This window comes from Pseudopodoces humilis, chromosome 8 (genome assembly GCF_049639895.1).
Source record: "Pseudopodoces humilis isolate 2021_Gansu_Grassland_sample_001 chromosome 8, ASM4963989v1, whole genome shotgun sequence".
NCBI classification, from domain to species: domain Eukaryota; kingdom Metazoa; phylum Chordata; class Aves; order Passeriformes; family Paridae; genus Pseudopodoces; species Pseudopodoces humilis.
This window is the reverse complement of record NC_142207.1, coordinates 10,820,825-10,839,131: the sequence shown is the minus strand read 5'-3', so window position 1 is coordinate 10,839,131 and position 18,307 is coordinate 10,820,825. Positions and strand designations below refer to the sequence as shown.

The 18,307-nt window shown below is 41.2% G+C and overlaps 1 protein-coding gene across 3 annotated transcripts in view; it reads right to left on the bottom strand.

Moving 5' to 3' along the window:
• The window catches only part of SEMA5B (semaphorin 5B), a 264,661-nt gene that overhangs the window by 55,395 nt on the left and 190,959 nt on the right, over positions 1 to 18,307 (bottom strand). For all 3 annotated transcript variants that reach the window (XM_005519650.3, XM_088058505.1, XM_088058507.1), the window contains exons 7-11: positions 12,362 to 12,460; positions 11,421 to 11,634; positions 8,598 to 8,883; positions 4,242 to 4,377; positions 579 to 786 (exon numbers count right to left, since the gene is read on the bottom strand). In XM_005519650.3, the coding sequence (XP_005519707.1) occupies positions 579 to 786; positions 4,242 to 4,377; positions 8,598 to 8,883; positions 11,421 to 11,634; positions 12,362 to 12,460 (943 nt within the window). The remainder of the gene's footprint in view (positions 1 to 578; positions 787 to 4,241; positions 4,378 to 8,597; positions 8,884 to 11,420; positions 11,635 to 12,361; positions 12,461 to 18,307) is intronic.

Sequence of the window (18,307 nt, the reverse complement as noted above, 5' to 3'; positions counted from 1 at the left end):
GACTAAATCATACACTTAATTCTACCACTGGCTTGCTATGCTATGCTCCCACAAAAAAGCACTTGCCTCAGCTTCCCTATCTGCCTTAAACTTCAGTGCATGCCCATTCCCAAAAGCACTGTGAGTCATACACCAGTAGGGATGTGGAAGTGCAAAGAAAAACATAATTAAATCCCTGGGCAAACCTGGAGGTTATGCATTATTATCGCTTATTCAGAGATGGGTCTGTCATAGCTCTGAGAGGCAACTGACATGCATGAAACCACAGAGCATTCCAGCGACCTCTGCTCTTCCCCAGTGTTATTTATTAGCCTTATTAGTTGAAACATGTTTTTATAAGAGGGAGAAAAATGTTATTGTTCTTTTTAAACACAGTGGAGATTTATAGTCTGATCACTTGGGACTCTGCCTCAAGTCCCCCATCCTGCCTTTAATTTACTCAGGCAAACAACTTCAATGCTGTTTTGTACCAAAATCATATTGAATGACAACTGTGTAAGGACTTCACAACCAGGCTTCCAGGGTTGCTAGGTCTACAAGCAAGCAGGAGGAACTGTTTGAAACCCTCATGCTCTTACCTGTTCCAATATACATGACATGGTAGAGAGTATCCTTCCCCTGAACAATATCAACCACCAGTTTGGAAAATCGAATGCTGTCCTGAGTCACATACGGATCCACAGTCACTGGCTGCACCACATCATTCATCAGGAACAAGCGCTGTGCGTCCTGCAGGACTCTCTCCGTCAGGTTCTCATTAGGGCTGTCATCGTTCAGTGTCCCACACTAAATACAGAAGATTGAATTTCAGAAAGTGCATCTTCTCCCCAGCTCAGCATGGAAACTCATGTTCTGTTGATTTCCTGGGGAGGTGGGTCTGTCTGAGGGTCACAGGATTAAGTATATAGCCTGATCACAGGTCCTTAGCCTAGATTTGGCCTGTAGACCACTCTTTGAAAACTTTTCTCCTAGGTGGTCCACTGACCAGCAGTGTTTAACAAACCATGGAGAAAAAGAAAGAATTAAAATTAGATATAGATAGATTTTAAGGTAGCAGTGGAGAGAAAGTTCTCGTGGTGATAAATCCTTGAAACATTTCAGACAATCTTCAGACTCTACCTAGCATCTCAGTCTGTACAACCCGGAGTTTTAAAAAACCTGAAAACGGACTGGTTTTGCATCAAAGAACCAAACTTGCCACACTGCTTTTCTTTAATGTGCTCCCCTCTGGACAGGCCCCCACAGGTGCATCTGAAGCAAAGCAGGTTAACCATGAGCTCCCCCCACCCTCTTCTCTCCTGACAGCAAATGCCATATCAAGCCATGACTACCCATCCTCCAGCACCAAGACAGGCACTGAAACAGGGCTCAATTCCCCAGCAAGAACAGGGGAGTAGAAGAGCTCGTCTTGTGTCTTTTAAACAGCCTGAGTCCTACCAGGTGGATAATGCATTTTAAGGCCTGAATTTCTATCTTAGATTAATCTCTATAACTCAGTAGCCAGTGCTAGTTTTTGGTCCAGTAGCTGGGGCTGGATCTCACTCTTCCCCACAATATCATGTATGGATGGCAGAAAATTTATTAGTCCAAAAGGCAGCAGGATGACTGGCTATTTATCTTCCCAAGACCATGGGAGAACAGTGGTACAACTAAATTCTGCCAAGTCTCATACTCAGTCTACAAACAACTTCACTACTCACTTAATGGAACTCACACCTGAGAAATTTCACTAGACATAAAATCCCACACATTTCTTTTTCTTCATTTTGGGTCCAGGTATTTGGGCTTTCCTTGAAGCAAAGTCAAAATACTGAGAATTAGGATGTTGGTTTACAGCCCTTGAGCTGCAATGTACAAATTTCCCATGTGCACACTCTGGATACGCATCACAACAACTCTTGGTGTTATTGCTGCCTTTCCTAGGTGCACCACACAGCCCTTCTCCTACTACGTGCTAAAATGAGTTGTCAGGGATTTAACACAGTAAATATGGATTCCAGTGGCTGGTGTACTAAGCCTTACAATATTCTAGATGTTGTGGGAGCTAGAAGAACACAGCTATTTTAATTCTCACAACCTATGAACATGGTCACTTTTTAATCAATTTAAGCATCTTCCTCAATATCCAGACTAAAGAAACATCAGTGGGTTTTTTATGTATCCTCAGGTGGGTTTTAATGCTTTTTTCTATTGCAATGGTTTGTTTTTTAGTTCATGACTCATCCCACATTTTAAGGAGTTCTTAGATCTTGTTGTATCCTATACTCCTTGTTCACACCACTGTCTTCCTTTGGATGCTTTTCTCCCCATTCACTTTCCCTTCTAGAGCATCACCTAAAAGGAGTCCCAGTGGCAGGAATGTCATTGCTGGTTTTGTTTTCTGCTCTCAGCAAGTCACAGATAATTCTTTTGGTCTATTGGCAGCTCATGTGCTGACGCAGCATCCCTCTGGTTTGGTTTAATGTTGTTTTGTTCTAATTTCCTGATTATCTGTACTGTCCTGGTCTTCTGCATCCTTCAGTATTTCTCCTTCCTCTCTGCAAGAAAAAAATTCTGGCATGCTTCCCTCATCTTTCTTTGTGAACACTGAGGCAAAAAAAAATAATTTAATGTTTTTGCAATATCTGCCTCTTCTGTCATTAAATTACCCTTGTCATCTCCTTAAGGCTCCTCACTGACCTCTTGTTCCTTCTGTACTTGAAAAATATCTTAATCTCTTTTTGCAATCTTCCTTTTGTCTACCACATACCTCTTTTTCCTTTCCTTATTTTCCTCTGACCCTTTCCTTTCATCTTGCTGCTGCAGTCTTTACACTCCACATTTTATCTGATACTTTTCACTACATGGAAATGCCCTCCAAAATCCTTTACTATTCCTTTCCAAAGTCCTTTACTATTCATTTTGGGTTAGCCTAGCAAGGGATAGAAAGTCCTTGATTCTAATATTGATGATTCTAGTAATATGATTCTAAATATTAAGTTTCCCTTGATATTTCCTTTAAACTCAAAAAACACCCAAGAACAAGCACAACAAAAACCTGGCTATGTTGGCATGGCTGGGCCTTCAGCAAGGCTTTGCTTCTTGGTTTTGAGTGCACCAAGCTGAGAGGGTGATCAAGAGGCCAAGCCTGTGCCACCTTGTATGAGCAGGAGCACTCAGTCAGGTGCCAAAAGGGAATTCAGGAGGAGGAATGAGGTTTCTCAGCAGGAAGACAAGGCTGTCCCTGCCTGCAGCAGAGACCTGCCTCCCATCTGCTCTTGCTGTGATTTCAGGGAACTGTAGAGCTCTTTTTGGAAGGTCCTTGACATCACCAGTTTGAAGGCAGATGGCACTTGCAGGCAGCCTCAGCACATTTGCCATAATAAAGGAGAGCCAGATTCAGACATTTGGGCTGAAAGGATTTGCCATGGGAAAGGAAGGACATGAAGACAAGTCCATCCTCCCTAGGATTCCCCTGCTGGGAGGAGGCTGAGCTGTAAAATGGGCTCGTGCTTCAGAAGACTCAGGTTTGTTGGGGCTGTCCCACACATACTCTGCCCCACACTGACTGGATCTGGTGATAAAGCAACTGAAGCTGTTTTATAATTTTTGAAATTGCTTGAACTGATAATCCTGGAAAATTGCTCATTCATAAACTCAAAGATTTTTAAAAGGAGAAGGAACCCCTGTGACAATCCTCGTGTGTCCCCTTCCACCAGTTACTGTGGCAACATGTCTATGGCTTTTGGCTGAGCTACCATGTGTTAAAAGGTCATCCATCTTCCACTGAAGCACTTGTAGCCTTAGGGGCCCTATCAAGTGATGGAAAATTCATCATTTCCTTACAGAGTCACAGTGGTTAATTACCCTTCTTGTTTAAAAAATACAGGTTGTGTCCATTCTAGTTTGACTTTGTCCAGCTTCAGCTTTCAGTCCTCCCCAGTTCTAGTAGGGACATTTCTTATGTCCTCTTGTGAGAGTCACATCCTCAGAGTACATGTGTCAGTGATAAGTGCAACAGAGATTTTTATAATTCATTATTATAAAATACCCAGACCATTCTTATTATTCCTTAAACCATTCAATTTTTGCCAAGAATTCTGTAGCAAGGAGTTCCACAGACTAAAACACTCATAAATGAGGAGAAATACAATTTATCTGTACCATGGATCTGCCTGAAAAAACGAGCCCTATATAAATCAACCCACTGAAGTGACAGAACTTCAAAGGGACTGCAGTAAACTGAAGGGCAACAGCAGTACCTGGAAATTAGGGATGGGGTTTAAGGTTGGCAGCCAGGCTGATCTTGGGTTTTCTTGGTAACGGAAGGGGCCATTAAATGCTTGAGTAATGGCACTCAGATTGAAGGCACACACTGCTGAGGCAGCTATGCTGTTTCTGGAAAAGGGGAGGGAAAAAAAATCAATTTAATCATTAGAACATTGACATTTTCATCATAACAGACATCAAACTCCACTCAAATAAAATACATGCAAATTGCTAGGTAGATGAACAGTGATACCAATCTCACAGGGAGTATAAATAAATAAATAAATAAACAGTAAAATGCAGAGGACTTGTGTGACAAATTTGAGAATGAATTTTAACTTTGGTTTTAAAATGTCAGAGATTTAAGGGCCATGGAAGCAGTTCTGACAAGAAAGGTGAATACAGTTTAATTTGCATGGATTATTGGAGTCTGGCTTTATTTTTATTTTTTTAACAACCCATCTACCTTTACTGATTACAAACAAGCTAATTTTTCATCTTTTGTTGTTTCTCAAGGTGAAATTCTGTTTCCATTGGTTCCTGAAATCTTCAGCTATAAAATATATCACCTAATATGAAATTTATATACATGCAGTGGAAGGGAAAAGGCAACAGTGACAAACCAGCTGATTCTGACAACAGCTCAGCATGTCTCGCTAATTCATGAAAACCTCTATTTTCAATGACCACATTTCACTTCTGTGTGTTCCCAGGTGGGAACAGGACCTGTGTAGGGCAGAATGTTCACCAAGCATGCTCAGCCAGGGGAGGCACAGCACGGTGAGGGAAATGCTGCTGTGGGAAGGACTCTTTGGAAAAGAATGTGCTTCAAGGATGCTGGGCTGCCTAGTCACACTGCACACACATCAGCTGGCCTTTGCTGCTCCATTTCAGTCCTGGAGGACCCATTTCTGCAGGGTCCTGAGCCAGCTCATCTCCTCCTCCCTCAAGAGGGTTGGAGGGCATTTCTAGATGGTGACCTCAACAAAACTGACCCAGAGGGACATTTGATAAGTGATGACCTGAAATTTAAACCTGCTCCCAGTTCTTCCCTTCCCCCCCCACCTTTTTTTTTTTTAGGAAAACAACAAGGTTTAGAGAAAAAAGATATCAAAATAAAAGTTAAAATAGGGCCAGCATGAGAGACTGATTAGTCACGGTGCCTTTTAAATAACCCAAGCCCTGCTGTATGTATCTTTCTGCTAATTAAGGCAATTTGAATTCCCTGAAAAGAACTTTTTTTTTTTTAAACTAAACCAATAATTACACTCTCTTGCACACACAAAAAAAAGCCTTTCTTCACCATCCCAGTCTGGAAAGCAGAAGAACAGATTCTTTCACAGCATATTTCTTCTTAGCAATACAACATCAGGAAGAACTTCCTGCTTTGCCTTCCCATTCTCTGCTCCCCCCTGCCCCTTGCAATCCCAGAATGATGGAGTAGCTCACTTTGAACATGTCAAAGCAACGCCAGGCAAACCTTTCTCCACTTTTGTCTGAACACTGCTGATGCAGTGCATGCTCACAGACAGCAGCTCTTAAGACAAACCTAATGATGGATGACAAGTAAATGCCTTGAGGCGCACACAGGAAAAAAAAAGACAATGAGGGAGAAAATGAAAAAGGAAAAGAAAGAATAAAATTCCACTAGTCTAATGAAAATACTTAGGGAAAAAAAAAAAAAAGGATATTTTTAGGGTCCTGCTAAGGACTTCATAGTTTAACCTTTTCTCTTTGCTGGAAAGGAGAAAGGAAAGTGGTTTTCCATTAAATCTGTGGACCATTTTCTTTTCCATCTGTGACCTGGCACATTTCCCATCCCTCCTTATGAAAAGTTTGATCCCAGTCTCAAGCCAGTGACATCAACTGGTGCAGCTGGGCCCTGTGTTTTTGTGTGAAGTGCAACTTCCTTTATTCCCACCTCCTACCTCCTGTGACTAACTAGTTGATTTAAAGAATGGGTTAAGTTCAAAGAGGTTTTAACATTGTCTCTATTACCTCCCAGAAATTTTTAATAAAAACATCTTAAATATTTCATCAGCAGCTTCCCCCAAAAGCTCTCTTTCCCACTGATTCAGCTGGGTATAACATAACATGCAATAAATCTTTACGTGGGTGTTACCACCACGACTAATTCCCCTTTGTTATAAGATGACCCTAAATTCATTAAACATGAACCTTCCAAAGTAGAAAGTACCTGTAAACACCAGCAATAAAAAAATCATAGTTTTGTGTTGCATTGGCATTTTATCACAAAGAAACTCAGACTGGTGCATAAATTAACCCTCCTTGGTATGCAGAGCTCATGCAGCATGATATAAGTCCCAGTGAAAGTTAAAAGAATAATTACCATTATTTCTGTAGTTGGATGACAAATTGGAATATTTTCTCTCTTTGAACTTTTAAAAGAACACCATGTTGTAGACCCAAAATGCTATTTGATCTAACTTCAGCTGTTATCAATTACTAATTTCTTCAATTACACAAATGTTGCATATTATATTATCTTCAGAAGATACAAGAGAGATTCTACATCCCTGATGTACAAAGAATGCTCAAGTGTACCCAAGGAGACAGGTAACACTCATCACATCTCATGTTAAATTTGGGAGATGGACACAGTAGAAGAGAACTGTCCTAGCCAGAGCTAGTCTGTCTCCCTCTTGATTGTCCAAAAAGTCACCAATTTGATAAATAAAATACAGTTATTAATATTTTTCTCATTTCCAACTTCCATTCTTGGCTGGATGAATGGACAAATGGATAGATAAAACATTATCACTACGGGCAAAGAAGTCCTATCCAACTGCAAAAAAAAAAAAAAAAGGGTCAGCTCAAGTGCCCAAAGCAGTAGCCAGATTTCCTTTTAATGTTCAGGAAGTTTGGCTAACATCCTCTAAATATTTTGAAAGAATGACTCATGTGCCTTTCAATCTGAGGACAGATCTTCCCCAAGTCCACAGTCAAGGTGCAGTGCTCAATCATGTTTATTTTTTCTAGGTGCTTCTCTGTTGGCTCACTTTTGACTGACATTGGCAATGGTGGAAGAGAAACAAAACATGGAAGAAGGATGAAGGTGGCCATGAGGGTACATATTTCTTGGAATTTACAGAGGGGGAAGAACATTCAGGCTCTTAGTGAGGCTCCCCAACACTGCTTTAGCTCAAGAAGCTGGGGCTGATGCTTTGTGACTTCAAGGGCTGAAGTTCAAGGCCTCTCACACCTGCAGGTGACACATTAAAACAGGAAGGTTTGTACTTCAGTGGGGCTTCACTTCTTTGGTTTTCTGTGGGCTCCCTGGGAACAGGCCTTTATTAATATTGGGCAGTACAGCCCTGCACACAAAACCCCAAAGAAGTTGGCTGCCTCACACAAGGAAGGCACATCTGCCATATGGAGTAACTACTCAGATTTTCATTCTCTAGTTTACACGTCAGGCTAACACCCCCCTGGAGAACATGTATTATTGAAACTCAATACTATGCAGACTGGTTATAGCTTGAAACTTATCATCCTAGCCTTAGGCATCAGAGAAAAAGTTATTTGAGTTTTCCTGACTTAAAAATATACATTATGAGTTTTTTAATATATTTTTTAATTAACTCCTCTTTTCCGTTCTGCTTTCACAGCTACACTAAATCATTCCAATTACAAGTTTTTTCAATATCAAGCCAAGAAGAGGTGATTATGAAGTACCAGAAATCATACCTTCCCCTCAGAGTTCCAACACTGCTTTTGATTTGTGGACCTCAAACAGTCCGTGGCAGAGGTAAAGCCTCCCCGCCTTGGAAATGCTAAACGCCTTCTGTGACCTTGCTATTACAGTGTTCAACTGCAATAGATGTTGTTTTCAATATAGGCTGTTGTGATCCCATCTGCCTCATTATTCTCCTTCCAGCCCTTCTCTCCCAAGTTTGTGCACCTGTCCATCTCATGGGCCAGCTCCAGTGTTCACAAAATAGTATCAGATTGTCCAGAAAATTAATCAGATTGTCCTGGAAATTAATGTACTTCTGTTGGGTCATTTTTAGATCATCACTCTAAACTACACAAGTTGCACTGTCCCTACAAAAAGTCTGAAGCCTGTCAATGCCCAGGTTTGTATCAAATTAAGTTACCCCAAAACTGCACAGTCACATTTTATGGACTCCAGGAATCTGTGAACCATGGATTAAAACCACTGTCCTAGAGGCTATGCTGTCACATTGGGTAACACAGACCTATCTATTCTTTCACATTTACCAAATGATCTTCCAAAAACTGTTGCTCAGACTGTTTAAGAAATCAATATCTTGTCAGTCTCAGATGGCTGGGGATAGAGGAAGGGCAGTAAAGCCAGTGCAACTTACACATTAGTAGTGAAGACACCATAGATCAGATCTTGCTCAGGAAGGTAGAAGGTGCTTTGCAATTCATTGTAATAGAAAGGGATTTCTCCAGCACGGGAGCAGTTCAGTCTGGCCTTCATGAAAGTTGTCCACGTGTCCTCCAGCAAAAATCTCCCTCCAATATCATTTTTGCAAACCCTTGCCACACGAGAATAAACTGTTTTCCCACAGTCATGTTCCACCGCGTTCTCACGGAAGAAGAAGTAGGTGAACAAGCCGATGTCATAGGCAGCAATAAAGTTAGGCTCTGAAAAACAAACATTTGAAGAGATTTATATAGGTTAGAAATCAATCTACGCTCACTGACTTGCTCAGTGCATTGTGCTTCCAGCTCCATTTATGCAGCCTGTCAAAGCTGGGACCACAGGGAGTTTGGAGTCAGCAGAGGACATAAAAACAGTAGATGGGAATAATGATATATGAGGATATAGCTCTAGTACCTTTTTTCAGATCTTGGAAAGGCCCCATTGTTTCTCCACTTTATTGGCAAAGCTGCTACTGATTTCAGTGAAAGCAGAGTTCAGCACTTTGCATATGCATGACTGTTCTCTGTACCTATACTCATTTTACAAGAAAAAGCCTTCCCATTGGGCTGCTTCACCTATTCACTTTTGAAGTGGACCTTGTGATGTGTTAAATATGCTGTGTGCATCCGCCCAATTCCCCAGGCAACTGCACTGAAACATTCAAGCTACTCTCCCAGCACTGTCACATCTGGCTTTTATCATGAAACCTTTCCAGTTTCTAGGCACAAAAGATTATCTTATGTCCATAAAACAAAACCATGCCAGAGACTGACAGTAGTGAAACATGCTCTCCTTAATGCTTTTTCTCCTAAAATTTTCAGTATTATTTTCACAAGAATTGACAAGAACTTTGAATTTAGTAGGTTTAGTAATAAATATTTTAATTTGGGATATAACAAAGCTCTAAAGTGTATAGTCTTTTATCCTAAAAGTTTATTTGGTAAAAGGAAAAGTTTGGCCAATGAATAATATTTGACCAAACAAACCTGTTGGTTTTATAGGGTGTTTTCACAATGTTCATTTCTGAGTAGTGCTAAAAGGAAAGTACAGAATTCCTTTAACACTGCAGCCCAGTAGAGAAAGGAGAACAGAGAAAGGCAGGCCACTGGTGCTGCAAGGCAAGTTTGGGAGGCAGATGATGGTACAGATGGGAGGGCATTGCAAATCATCTCCTCTCAAACTTTCTCCTTCAAACTAACCATGAACCTTAAAGAGATCATTGTGATCTCCAATCTGACCTTTCTAACACAAGCCAGAGAATTTTGCCCTGTAATTCCACTATCAGATCCTGTAACTAACAGGAGAATTAGACCACATCTTTCAAAGGAGATCCAGTATTAGTGGAGAATATCACCTGGCTTTACATCCATCACTTTCCTCAGTGACTTGTCCAAATGACTAAAAGACTGACCCAGCTGCAACCTGTACTTCTTTTCCCATTTGACATTATCTGGTTTCAGCTTCCAATCACAGGTTCTTGTCATGACTTGTCTGCTCAATTAAAGAACTTCATCCTTTCCAAAATCTTCTCCTGATGTAAGTACTTCTATATTATGAACAAAACACCTTTTATCTCCTTTTCAGAAGGATAAATAAATTGAGCTCCTTAAGTCTCTCACTGTGAAGCAGGCTCTCCAAGTTTCAAATCACTGAATGGCTCTTCTCTGAATCACCTTCAGGTTTTCTGTTTCTTGTTGAAAAGTGGCCAGAACAGGACTAAATTACTCCAATGCTACCAATGCTGCACAAGGTTATAAATCCAAAAGTCACATTAGTCTTTCCAGTCACATAAGCAAACTTCAGTTTATGTTTGTCTTCCTTAAACTCTCCTGTTCCAATGTGGCTTCCTTCTGAATCTTGTATTCATGCAGACAAGAGGAACATGTTTCCAGTGAGTGTATATGGGCTATGATGCATCTTGGTCCTAATTTACAGTCTTTCCTGATGACACCCTTTTCCTTACACTCCAGGTCTCCATCCTGACTTTGGTATGCCTGCAGGAAGCCTAGTTCAGTCTTATTAAGCTCCAGAGAGTGCACAGTCCCACTGCTCTTATCTTTAATTGAAATGTCCTGAAATCTAATAGAAAGATTTCAAATATATGGTCAATTTACCTGGGTAAAAGGAGATAGGGGAAATATTGGGGTCTCCATCACTACAATCTGCTCAGACTAGAAGTGCTTTGCCCCAGTTGGAAGGTGTGGACTCTATGCAGGAATTACTGGTTGAAATTCTATAGCTTGCTTGATGCAGGGTATTATCACTGGGGTAAGAGCTGCTTTTAATAACTACAAATCCACATCAGCATGGACTCACATGGAACATAATGTGCTGTGAAATTTCTCATTTTTGGAGTGATCTTGCACTGAAACCAGGCATCTTCAGCTGAGTCAGTGGAAGTAAAGAATGCCTATTACTCTGCAGAACTGGGTCAACAATATGATGCTTTAAGTTGTTTTGATCTTCAAATCTTTGAGTGGTTTTCTTGTTAAAATTATGTATTTGGTCATCTCACAAGACAGAGGCCCATATATATGTTAAGTAGCCTGTAAGACCCGCTTTCTATATTCTAAATCAACTTTTCTGAAATAATTCCAGGCTCTTTTTAAATGTCTTCTAAACTGCATTGATTATTGCTCCGGAAGCCCTCCCCCATCATAACTCTGGATCTCAATATGAAAAGAGAGAGAAAGATTTACAAGCCTGTCAAGCTGACTTTAATATATCTCTTGCTCAGATGTGACCCACATGACTTTACCATTGAGCCATTTGGAGTTGTATTGTGCTGTCCTAAGTGGAGGAACATTTCCAAGGCTGCGGTAAATAGCAGGATCCCGTCCAGAAAAATCAATCACAGTTGCAGCATAGAGTTCTCCTCGTGATGTAATCACAGCTGTTGAGTTGTGCCGAGGGTCGTACGGGCACCGAGCCACTCCATTAATTCTGTCAATGATTTTGCTGAGATTTCCTACCTGTGTTTAAAAGGAGAGAGAATAAAATTTAAAGAGCATCTGACTTTCTTAATAGTATAAGGAATTTGGTTTGCCCATTAATATCTACAAGCAAATCCCTGATTTTTAAAAATCAGGTAGCTATGAGAATGTGATCTTAGTGATGACTGAAAATTGATCTTTACAGCCATCATTTGCCAATGTAAGAAGTTGTGTCACTGATCCTATTGCTTTGTACAAAGGGTGATTCCCCAGCCAATAAGGCCCAAATCCACTTGGTGTAATCAGGTGCTCCTGGCACAAGCACAGGTTTTTAATCTTCCATAGACACCTCCTGAATACTGGCCTTAACAAAAACATACAAATAAACAAGTTCTCTGGACCTGCTCCTGCCTCGCTTGAATACAAAGGGAGTTTTGCTATTTATTTTAAAGAAACTTTTAAGTATTCAGTTCAGGAGGTACTCACAGCTAGGCTTGTCTATATTCCCCATTTTCAGTGTCATACCCAAGGTTTGCATGAGCAGCACCTTGTCCAGACCAAACTTGCCCATAACATGAACTTTTTGTTCCCCAATTGCAGACACACATTCATTGCCCCAAAGCAGCCAAAAGAAGAAAACCAACATAATTTCAGTCAGCTACATTTAAAACATATTTTGTGCAGCCATGATAGCCTTCCAAATGACTGTCCTTCCCCAGAGCATGTATCCAACCCTCTCTATCACTGTAAAAGAGGCAAAACAGACCTGTCGGCTGGAACACACTGGTGAAAAGGCATTGGTACCACAGGTAAAAACCTTCTTGCCATAAACAATCAGCACTCGGACATAGTTCTGGCACTCTTCCTATAGAGACACAAGACAGAGACAAATTATTTTTGAAGATTTTATTACATTAAAAATATACCTGTATTGCAGCAGGAATGCATCTTCCCTAGCTCTGACTTGGGCTGAGGTTTGCTGCCTCAAGCAGCGCACAGCTGTAGGGAGCCAGCAGTCTTAGTGAGCAAGCCCAATTTGCTGGTTATTTCTCTAATTGTAGCCCTGCACAGTCCTGGGGTAGGATGTTATCCATCAGGTCAATTTTGTCATAGCTACAAGAGCCTCTTTCTGTGCTCTGCTTAGATTGGAGGAGAAATTCTCCCTCTTTCCATGATGATACTTCTGACCTATTTTCCCAGTAATGCCGCAGCTTTAAAAACATTACCCAGACACCAACTCCAGTGAAGGACAACAGGTCTGTCTGCACTATAATTCAAACCAGTGTCAGCTGGAAAACAGCAGGAAGTTCTCTTTAATAGACCAGGCTGGTCAGAGAACCTCATGCTTGAACAGGCTCCCTGTTTTATTTCCTGCCTCCCAGAGGACTGTGTGCTCAGGATTTTCCATGGTAGAAGGAGTTTCTCTTTCAGGCCAGGCCAGTAAGAAATAGCAAGTTCTCAGTCTTAGTTGCTTGACCACTTGTTGGTACCAATAAACAACTCCCTCCACATGGCAGTCCCCAAAGGTGTGGCAGTCCTGCTGTCCCATGCTGTGCTGGGGTGGCAGCACAAGGCTGCTGTTGCCTTTTTGTTCAGAAAATCACCTTCATGTTGTTAGAGAGAGACATGGTCTCTTTGCTCCCACAGCCTCATATCCAGAGACATGTGGAGTGCAGATCAGGCTAAGTGAGCACCTCTGGAGTTCAATAGCAGGGGTAGAGCAGGCCATATAAGACAGGAACTTTCTAACAATACACACAGGAAAAAGGAGGTAAGACACTAGTGTGCAATTCCCAGAGGAGGTGCAAGAGGCTGCAGAACCCCAAGAATTACCCAAAGAATCCCAATGAGCCACGTGCATCAGCCTGCCTGCCCTGGGCCCTGAGCCACCTCAGGGGAGAGAATATCAACAATGACTGGCACCCGCTGGGCCCCAAGGGAAGAAAGTTTATTATGTTATACCATAAACAGAAAAGGAAACTTGTTAAAAAATAGCAGCCTCAGCTGGGTTACCCAGGCTGCTTTGCTTTCTTCTCTCCAATAGATCATCATTTGCCACTAAGTTGAGCCTACAGCTGCAGACACCACTTCTCTCTCCTGTAAGCAGCAATCATTCAGCATGCTCCCACCTCACAGCGCTCCATGCTGTTGATCATTTCCCTGAAGACTTCATTTGCAACACTCAGCAGTGTAAAAACACCCCTATGATCTGGAAAGGAAGGGGCTTGCTCAGCTGAATTACACACTATCTTATTTCATTTGCTGTATGGAAAGGACTCAACATAGAAACCTGCCAGTGTTAGCCACATGATAGGTGATCCTTGCTTTTGAATGGCACAGACTGCACTCCAGAACCAGCCCAGGAGCACTTGCCCAGCCTAGAAAGAGGCTACTGAGTGCCACAGAGCACATGCTGCCAGACTTGAGGGGCAGCAGGAATCAGATACCCAATGACCAACACCCAAAAATGAGAGCTTAGATTCATAGCTGGGTAAACTCTTTTTATCTCAGAAGCAGATCAGTCATGGTGACTGTGCATCAGTCAATGAAACAAGACCTTGAGAAGCACTGTCCCACCCTGTGTTGAGAATAGTGGTCTCATTGCTTCCTTTAATAAGACAAAGGGCCTGCCAGCCTTTCTGCCCTCTGCTGTCATTGCCGCATGGTGCTGGGAGCCCTGTCAGTTCCTTCCTGCCCTAGAGACGTCTGCATTTCATGACCGAGTTAAGTAATTCCTCTTTCTGTAGAGTATGGTTATTCAATCCCACATCATTTTAGGACCACTATATATTTGACTGCAAAGTACTAAAAATTCTTGAACGAATGCTGTTAAAAAAAGTATTAGGTCGTCTCCCAACAGAGTGTTGTTTGCAGAATACAATTGATTTGCCACCTAACCTAGAATGCAGTTCTGTACTCAAATTTCACACAGTAAGAGAGTACCCACCTGCTCCCCCTCCACTGCCATCATTCTCTGCTTTGTGCAAGGTCTGAGCACAGCTGCTGACTGAAAACAGCTAAGACCAAGTATGTTGCTGGACCCTTTCCTGCCTAGCTACTACAATGTATTTCTAACTAAAGCCCAGCAAAAATATTAAATCCTAATTTGGAGAATTCCCTTTATTTGCACAGAGCTCTATTACAGATTAACAAACTTCAATTTTTATAAAAACCTTCCTAGTTGAGAGGATAGCACACAAAAAGAATTTCTGTGGAAGGTCATGTGCTGCAGTCTCCTGGCAGTGGTGAATTTGTTGCACATTTTTTCTCCAGTTTTACTGTGTAAAAATAATGCTGCTAGGTGTGGGCTGTGTCCACCTCTAGTTTTTCCTATGAGTTAACTGAGCAGGCATTTTCTTTAGACCTGCCTTAGTGATGATGGTAGCAGCACTCCATGCTCCTGGAGGAAGAGCAAAGATAATATGCTCATTTCATGCACTGGTCTCAAGGCAATTTAAACACTTAATGTAATGTTCTGAAACAGATGCACATCGTCTGCCCTGCTCTCTCAGCTGGGGGAATTTAAACAATGCAGATGCTAAACTCACTGTGGTGACACAGTGGGCTACAGGACACACACAAAGGTCTAACTACCAGACCACAGATCTCCAAACTGCCTGGCCCAAAGCGGAATACAGTGCTCACCTCGTGTTTCATATTGCTGTACCCATGGCCAGTCACAACAGTCTATGAAGTCTCCAACAAAAGCAAAGGAACAATACCACTTAAATGCTCTAGTTTGCAGGATTTTTCTCAAGACAGTGTCTGGGAGATTTAATTAGATCCTCTTACTACCCCATTCTCCAAATAAATAGCAAGGAACAGCCTCCTCTCTGTGTTCTTTAAACCAGCCTGGATTTGCTCTGAAAAGTCATTCAATACAGCGCTCTCTGCAACAAGTCATAGCTGAGGCAACTGGTTAGTAAAATGATCTCACAAACCCCTACAGAAAATAGGAGCTATTTAATGCAGTTTCTTCCATGTGGCTGGAAAACTCTAGGCACACAGGAAGCAAAAAATCAGATGGGCTGTAATATAAGCAGAAAATTTGGCAAGTTTGAACCCACTTCTTGTCCAGACAAGACAATATTTGGATCCTGCTCTCACATTATGGAGCAGACAGTTAAATCTGTGTATGATCAGTCTGCAAATCTCATCACCAGAAGATATTACAGGGATCAAGAGATTAAGGTTTTAAATAAAGAGGGAAAGACTGCATATTTATATGGTTAATAAGAATAACTCAGTTATATTAGTTAGGATTATTATTAAATATATGGCACAGCTGATAAAAACCTGTGGCTCACTGCCAAAGAATTAAGCATATTTCTGATTTTCCTATGAATTGCATGTTACACTTTGAGGTTCTTTCCCCAAAATTACCTGGTACTCATCCCTTTATTGAGACAGGACCATAAATTTAGAAGGCATCACTTTTCTCCAGTCTAATGACCCTAGTTTTCAAGGAAGAAGTCATGACTTCTAATGCTCAGCACTAAAAGCCACAGGATCTCACAGTCAGAACAAACTGCACAGAAGTCCCTTCCTGCCACGTCCTCAGTTTAAGCCTATTCTCATTTATTTAATTTTTTGTAGCATTTAGAATTGCTGTTCATGCACTAAGAATGCTGCATGTCCATGACTGTGGATAGGACCAAGTCTCTTTCTAGCTCACTGAGACATCAGGTTGCTTTGAGAGCACAATTCAAACCTGAGAAGCAAGAGTGGTGCCCTGTTACTGCCTTCATTCATGTGGACAGTCCAGCAAACAGAGGGGCTGACCTCCTGGAGCTCCCATTTGAGGTAAAATTCAAAAAGTTTCAGGTTGCTGCAAATAAGCAAGATGCTTCTTAGTTGTTTATTCTGTCATCTCTTAACACCAGAGTTCTAAAATGTTATAAACCCTTAATCTCATTGTACAGATGCATTTTTCTTTGAAAGCATAGGTATATATAGGCACTACTTTAATGGCTCTCTAATTTAAATGAACTACCCAAGCTCTGTTGTCAGAGGTCTCTTTTTTAATTATTGGTTAACACTATTTCATCACATACTGATATATTTTAGTTATACAGTGAGAAAAATAGCTGTTGCAGAGTCTGTCATGTTCAGCAGAGAAACACGGACTGCTGGAGCACAACCTGGAGTTCAGAGAATCAGCCAGCAGAAATCCAAGTTATACCTTCTGTGACATTTTAGAGGACAGCAAACATTTAATTTATCTGCTGTAGTTTATCCCAATTTATTAAAAAATAATCAAGACCCAACTTTGTTCTTGAGCACTGCTGTTGATGCACTCTCAGACATCTGTATTCACTTCTTTGGACAAGCAATTCTGTTACTCAGTTTAAGCCAAGGCCCCAACCAAGCTACCCTTCTCCTCTGAGTGGAACAGGTAGCAAAGAGAATTGCTAATGATTTTTTCCAGACAAATGTTCTTTAATAGACGTCTAATCAAATTTATTTGGGGACCAATTCTGCATTGATAGCTTAGCAGAAGTAATAGGAATATAGGTTCAGGTTTCTAGGAATAGCGGCAAAGGGGATAAAAATAGTTGATGGCCTCCTGGTTATTTCTGTTTCCCTGGGGATTTCTATGGTGCCTCTCCTACCTGGATTCCTATTATTCTTAAGTGGTGTGGAGTTTCCCAGTTCCACCAGATAAGCAGATAAGCATCTCTGTGTGACACATAGCCACTGGAAGGCCTGAAATAACTCATTCCTCCTTTAGCTCAGCAATTTCTGTGCACCAATCCCATTACACTGGGCTGAAGCCTTGGGCTAGGATTTCCCTGTAACCTTGTGAATCCACAGCAACAGGACACCAGACAAAAACGAAGGAAGAAGCTATACTGGCAATGCAGTGGGACAACCCAGCTGGATGCCGATCAGATATTACTCTCACTTCTTTCTTGCTCCAGAAGTGTTATTAGTGCATCATCTTCCTCCTGGCTATACAAAGCTCTTAGGGCAGAATGTTAGGGCTGCCATTTTTCACTGTCTTTTCACAAAGGGTTTCTTTACACAGTTTAATATGATGATGTGCTGCTTTTGGAACATTAACAAATAATTTGGTGCTTAGACAAAAGGAAGACCAAAGTTCTAATGCTTAAAAAGCCACAATTTTCCATGTTAGGCAAAATTCCTTAGATGTGGTTGATGGCAACTGTTATGCAGAGACAAACCAATTACAAACTAGGAACTGAGCAATTCCTAATGAAATTAAATACACCTCTTTCCCTTCTGCTCTATCCATCATTCATTTTAACTACAACCTCTGGATGATTTCATTTGGAAGACACAAAGAAAGGCAACATAACACTGACTTTGTTCTCTGCACTGTCTCAGTAATGTGGATGTTTTCCAGGGGACAGGTTAAAGATATTGATCATGCTACACTTTATAAATGCTGCAAAAACAAGAATGATTACTTGTGGAAGCCAGTGTGGCTCTCCAGAGACATGGTAAGAAAAGCATGCACACTTCTTTGAGGAAACCACAAGTTTTAGCTGATAAAAATAACATCAGTGAAAGAGACTTTTCTGAGGTGTTTGTTTCAGTATCACATGATATATTGCAAAGAGTTAATTTTAAAATCAGGTTCAGGAACTTATACATTAAGTGATTAAAGTCTGATTAATTACTGTGATGAAAAAAATCCTCAAAGTGAAATCACTCATAAACTTGCTTGTTCTAGTGGAGCCCTAGCTGG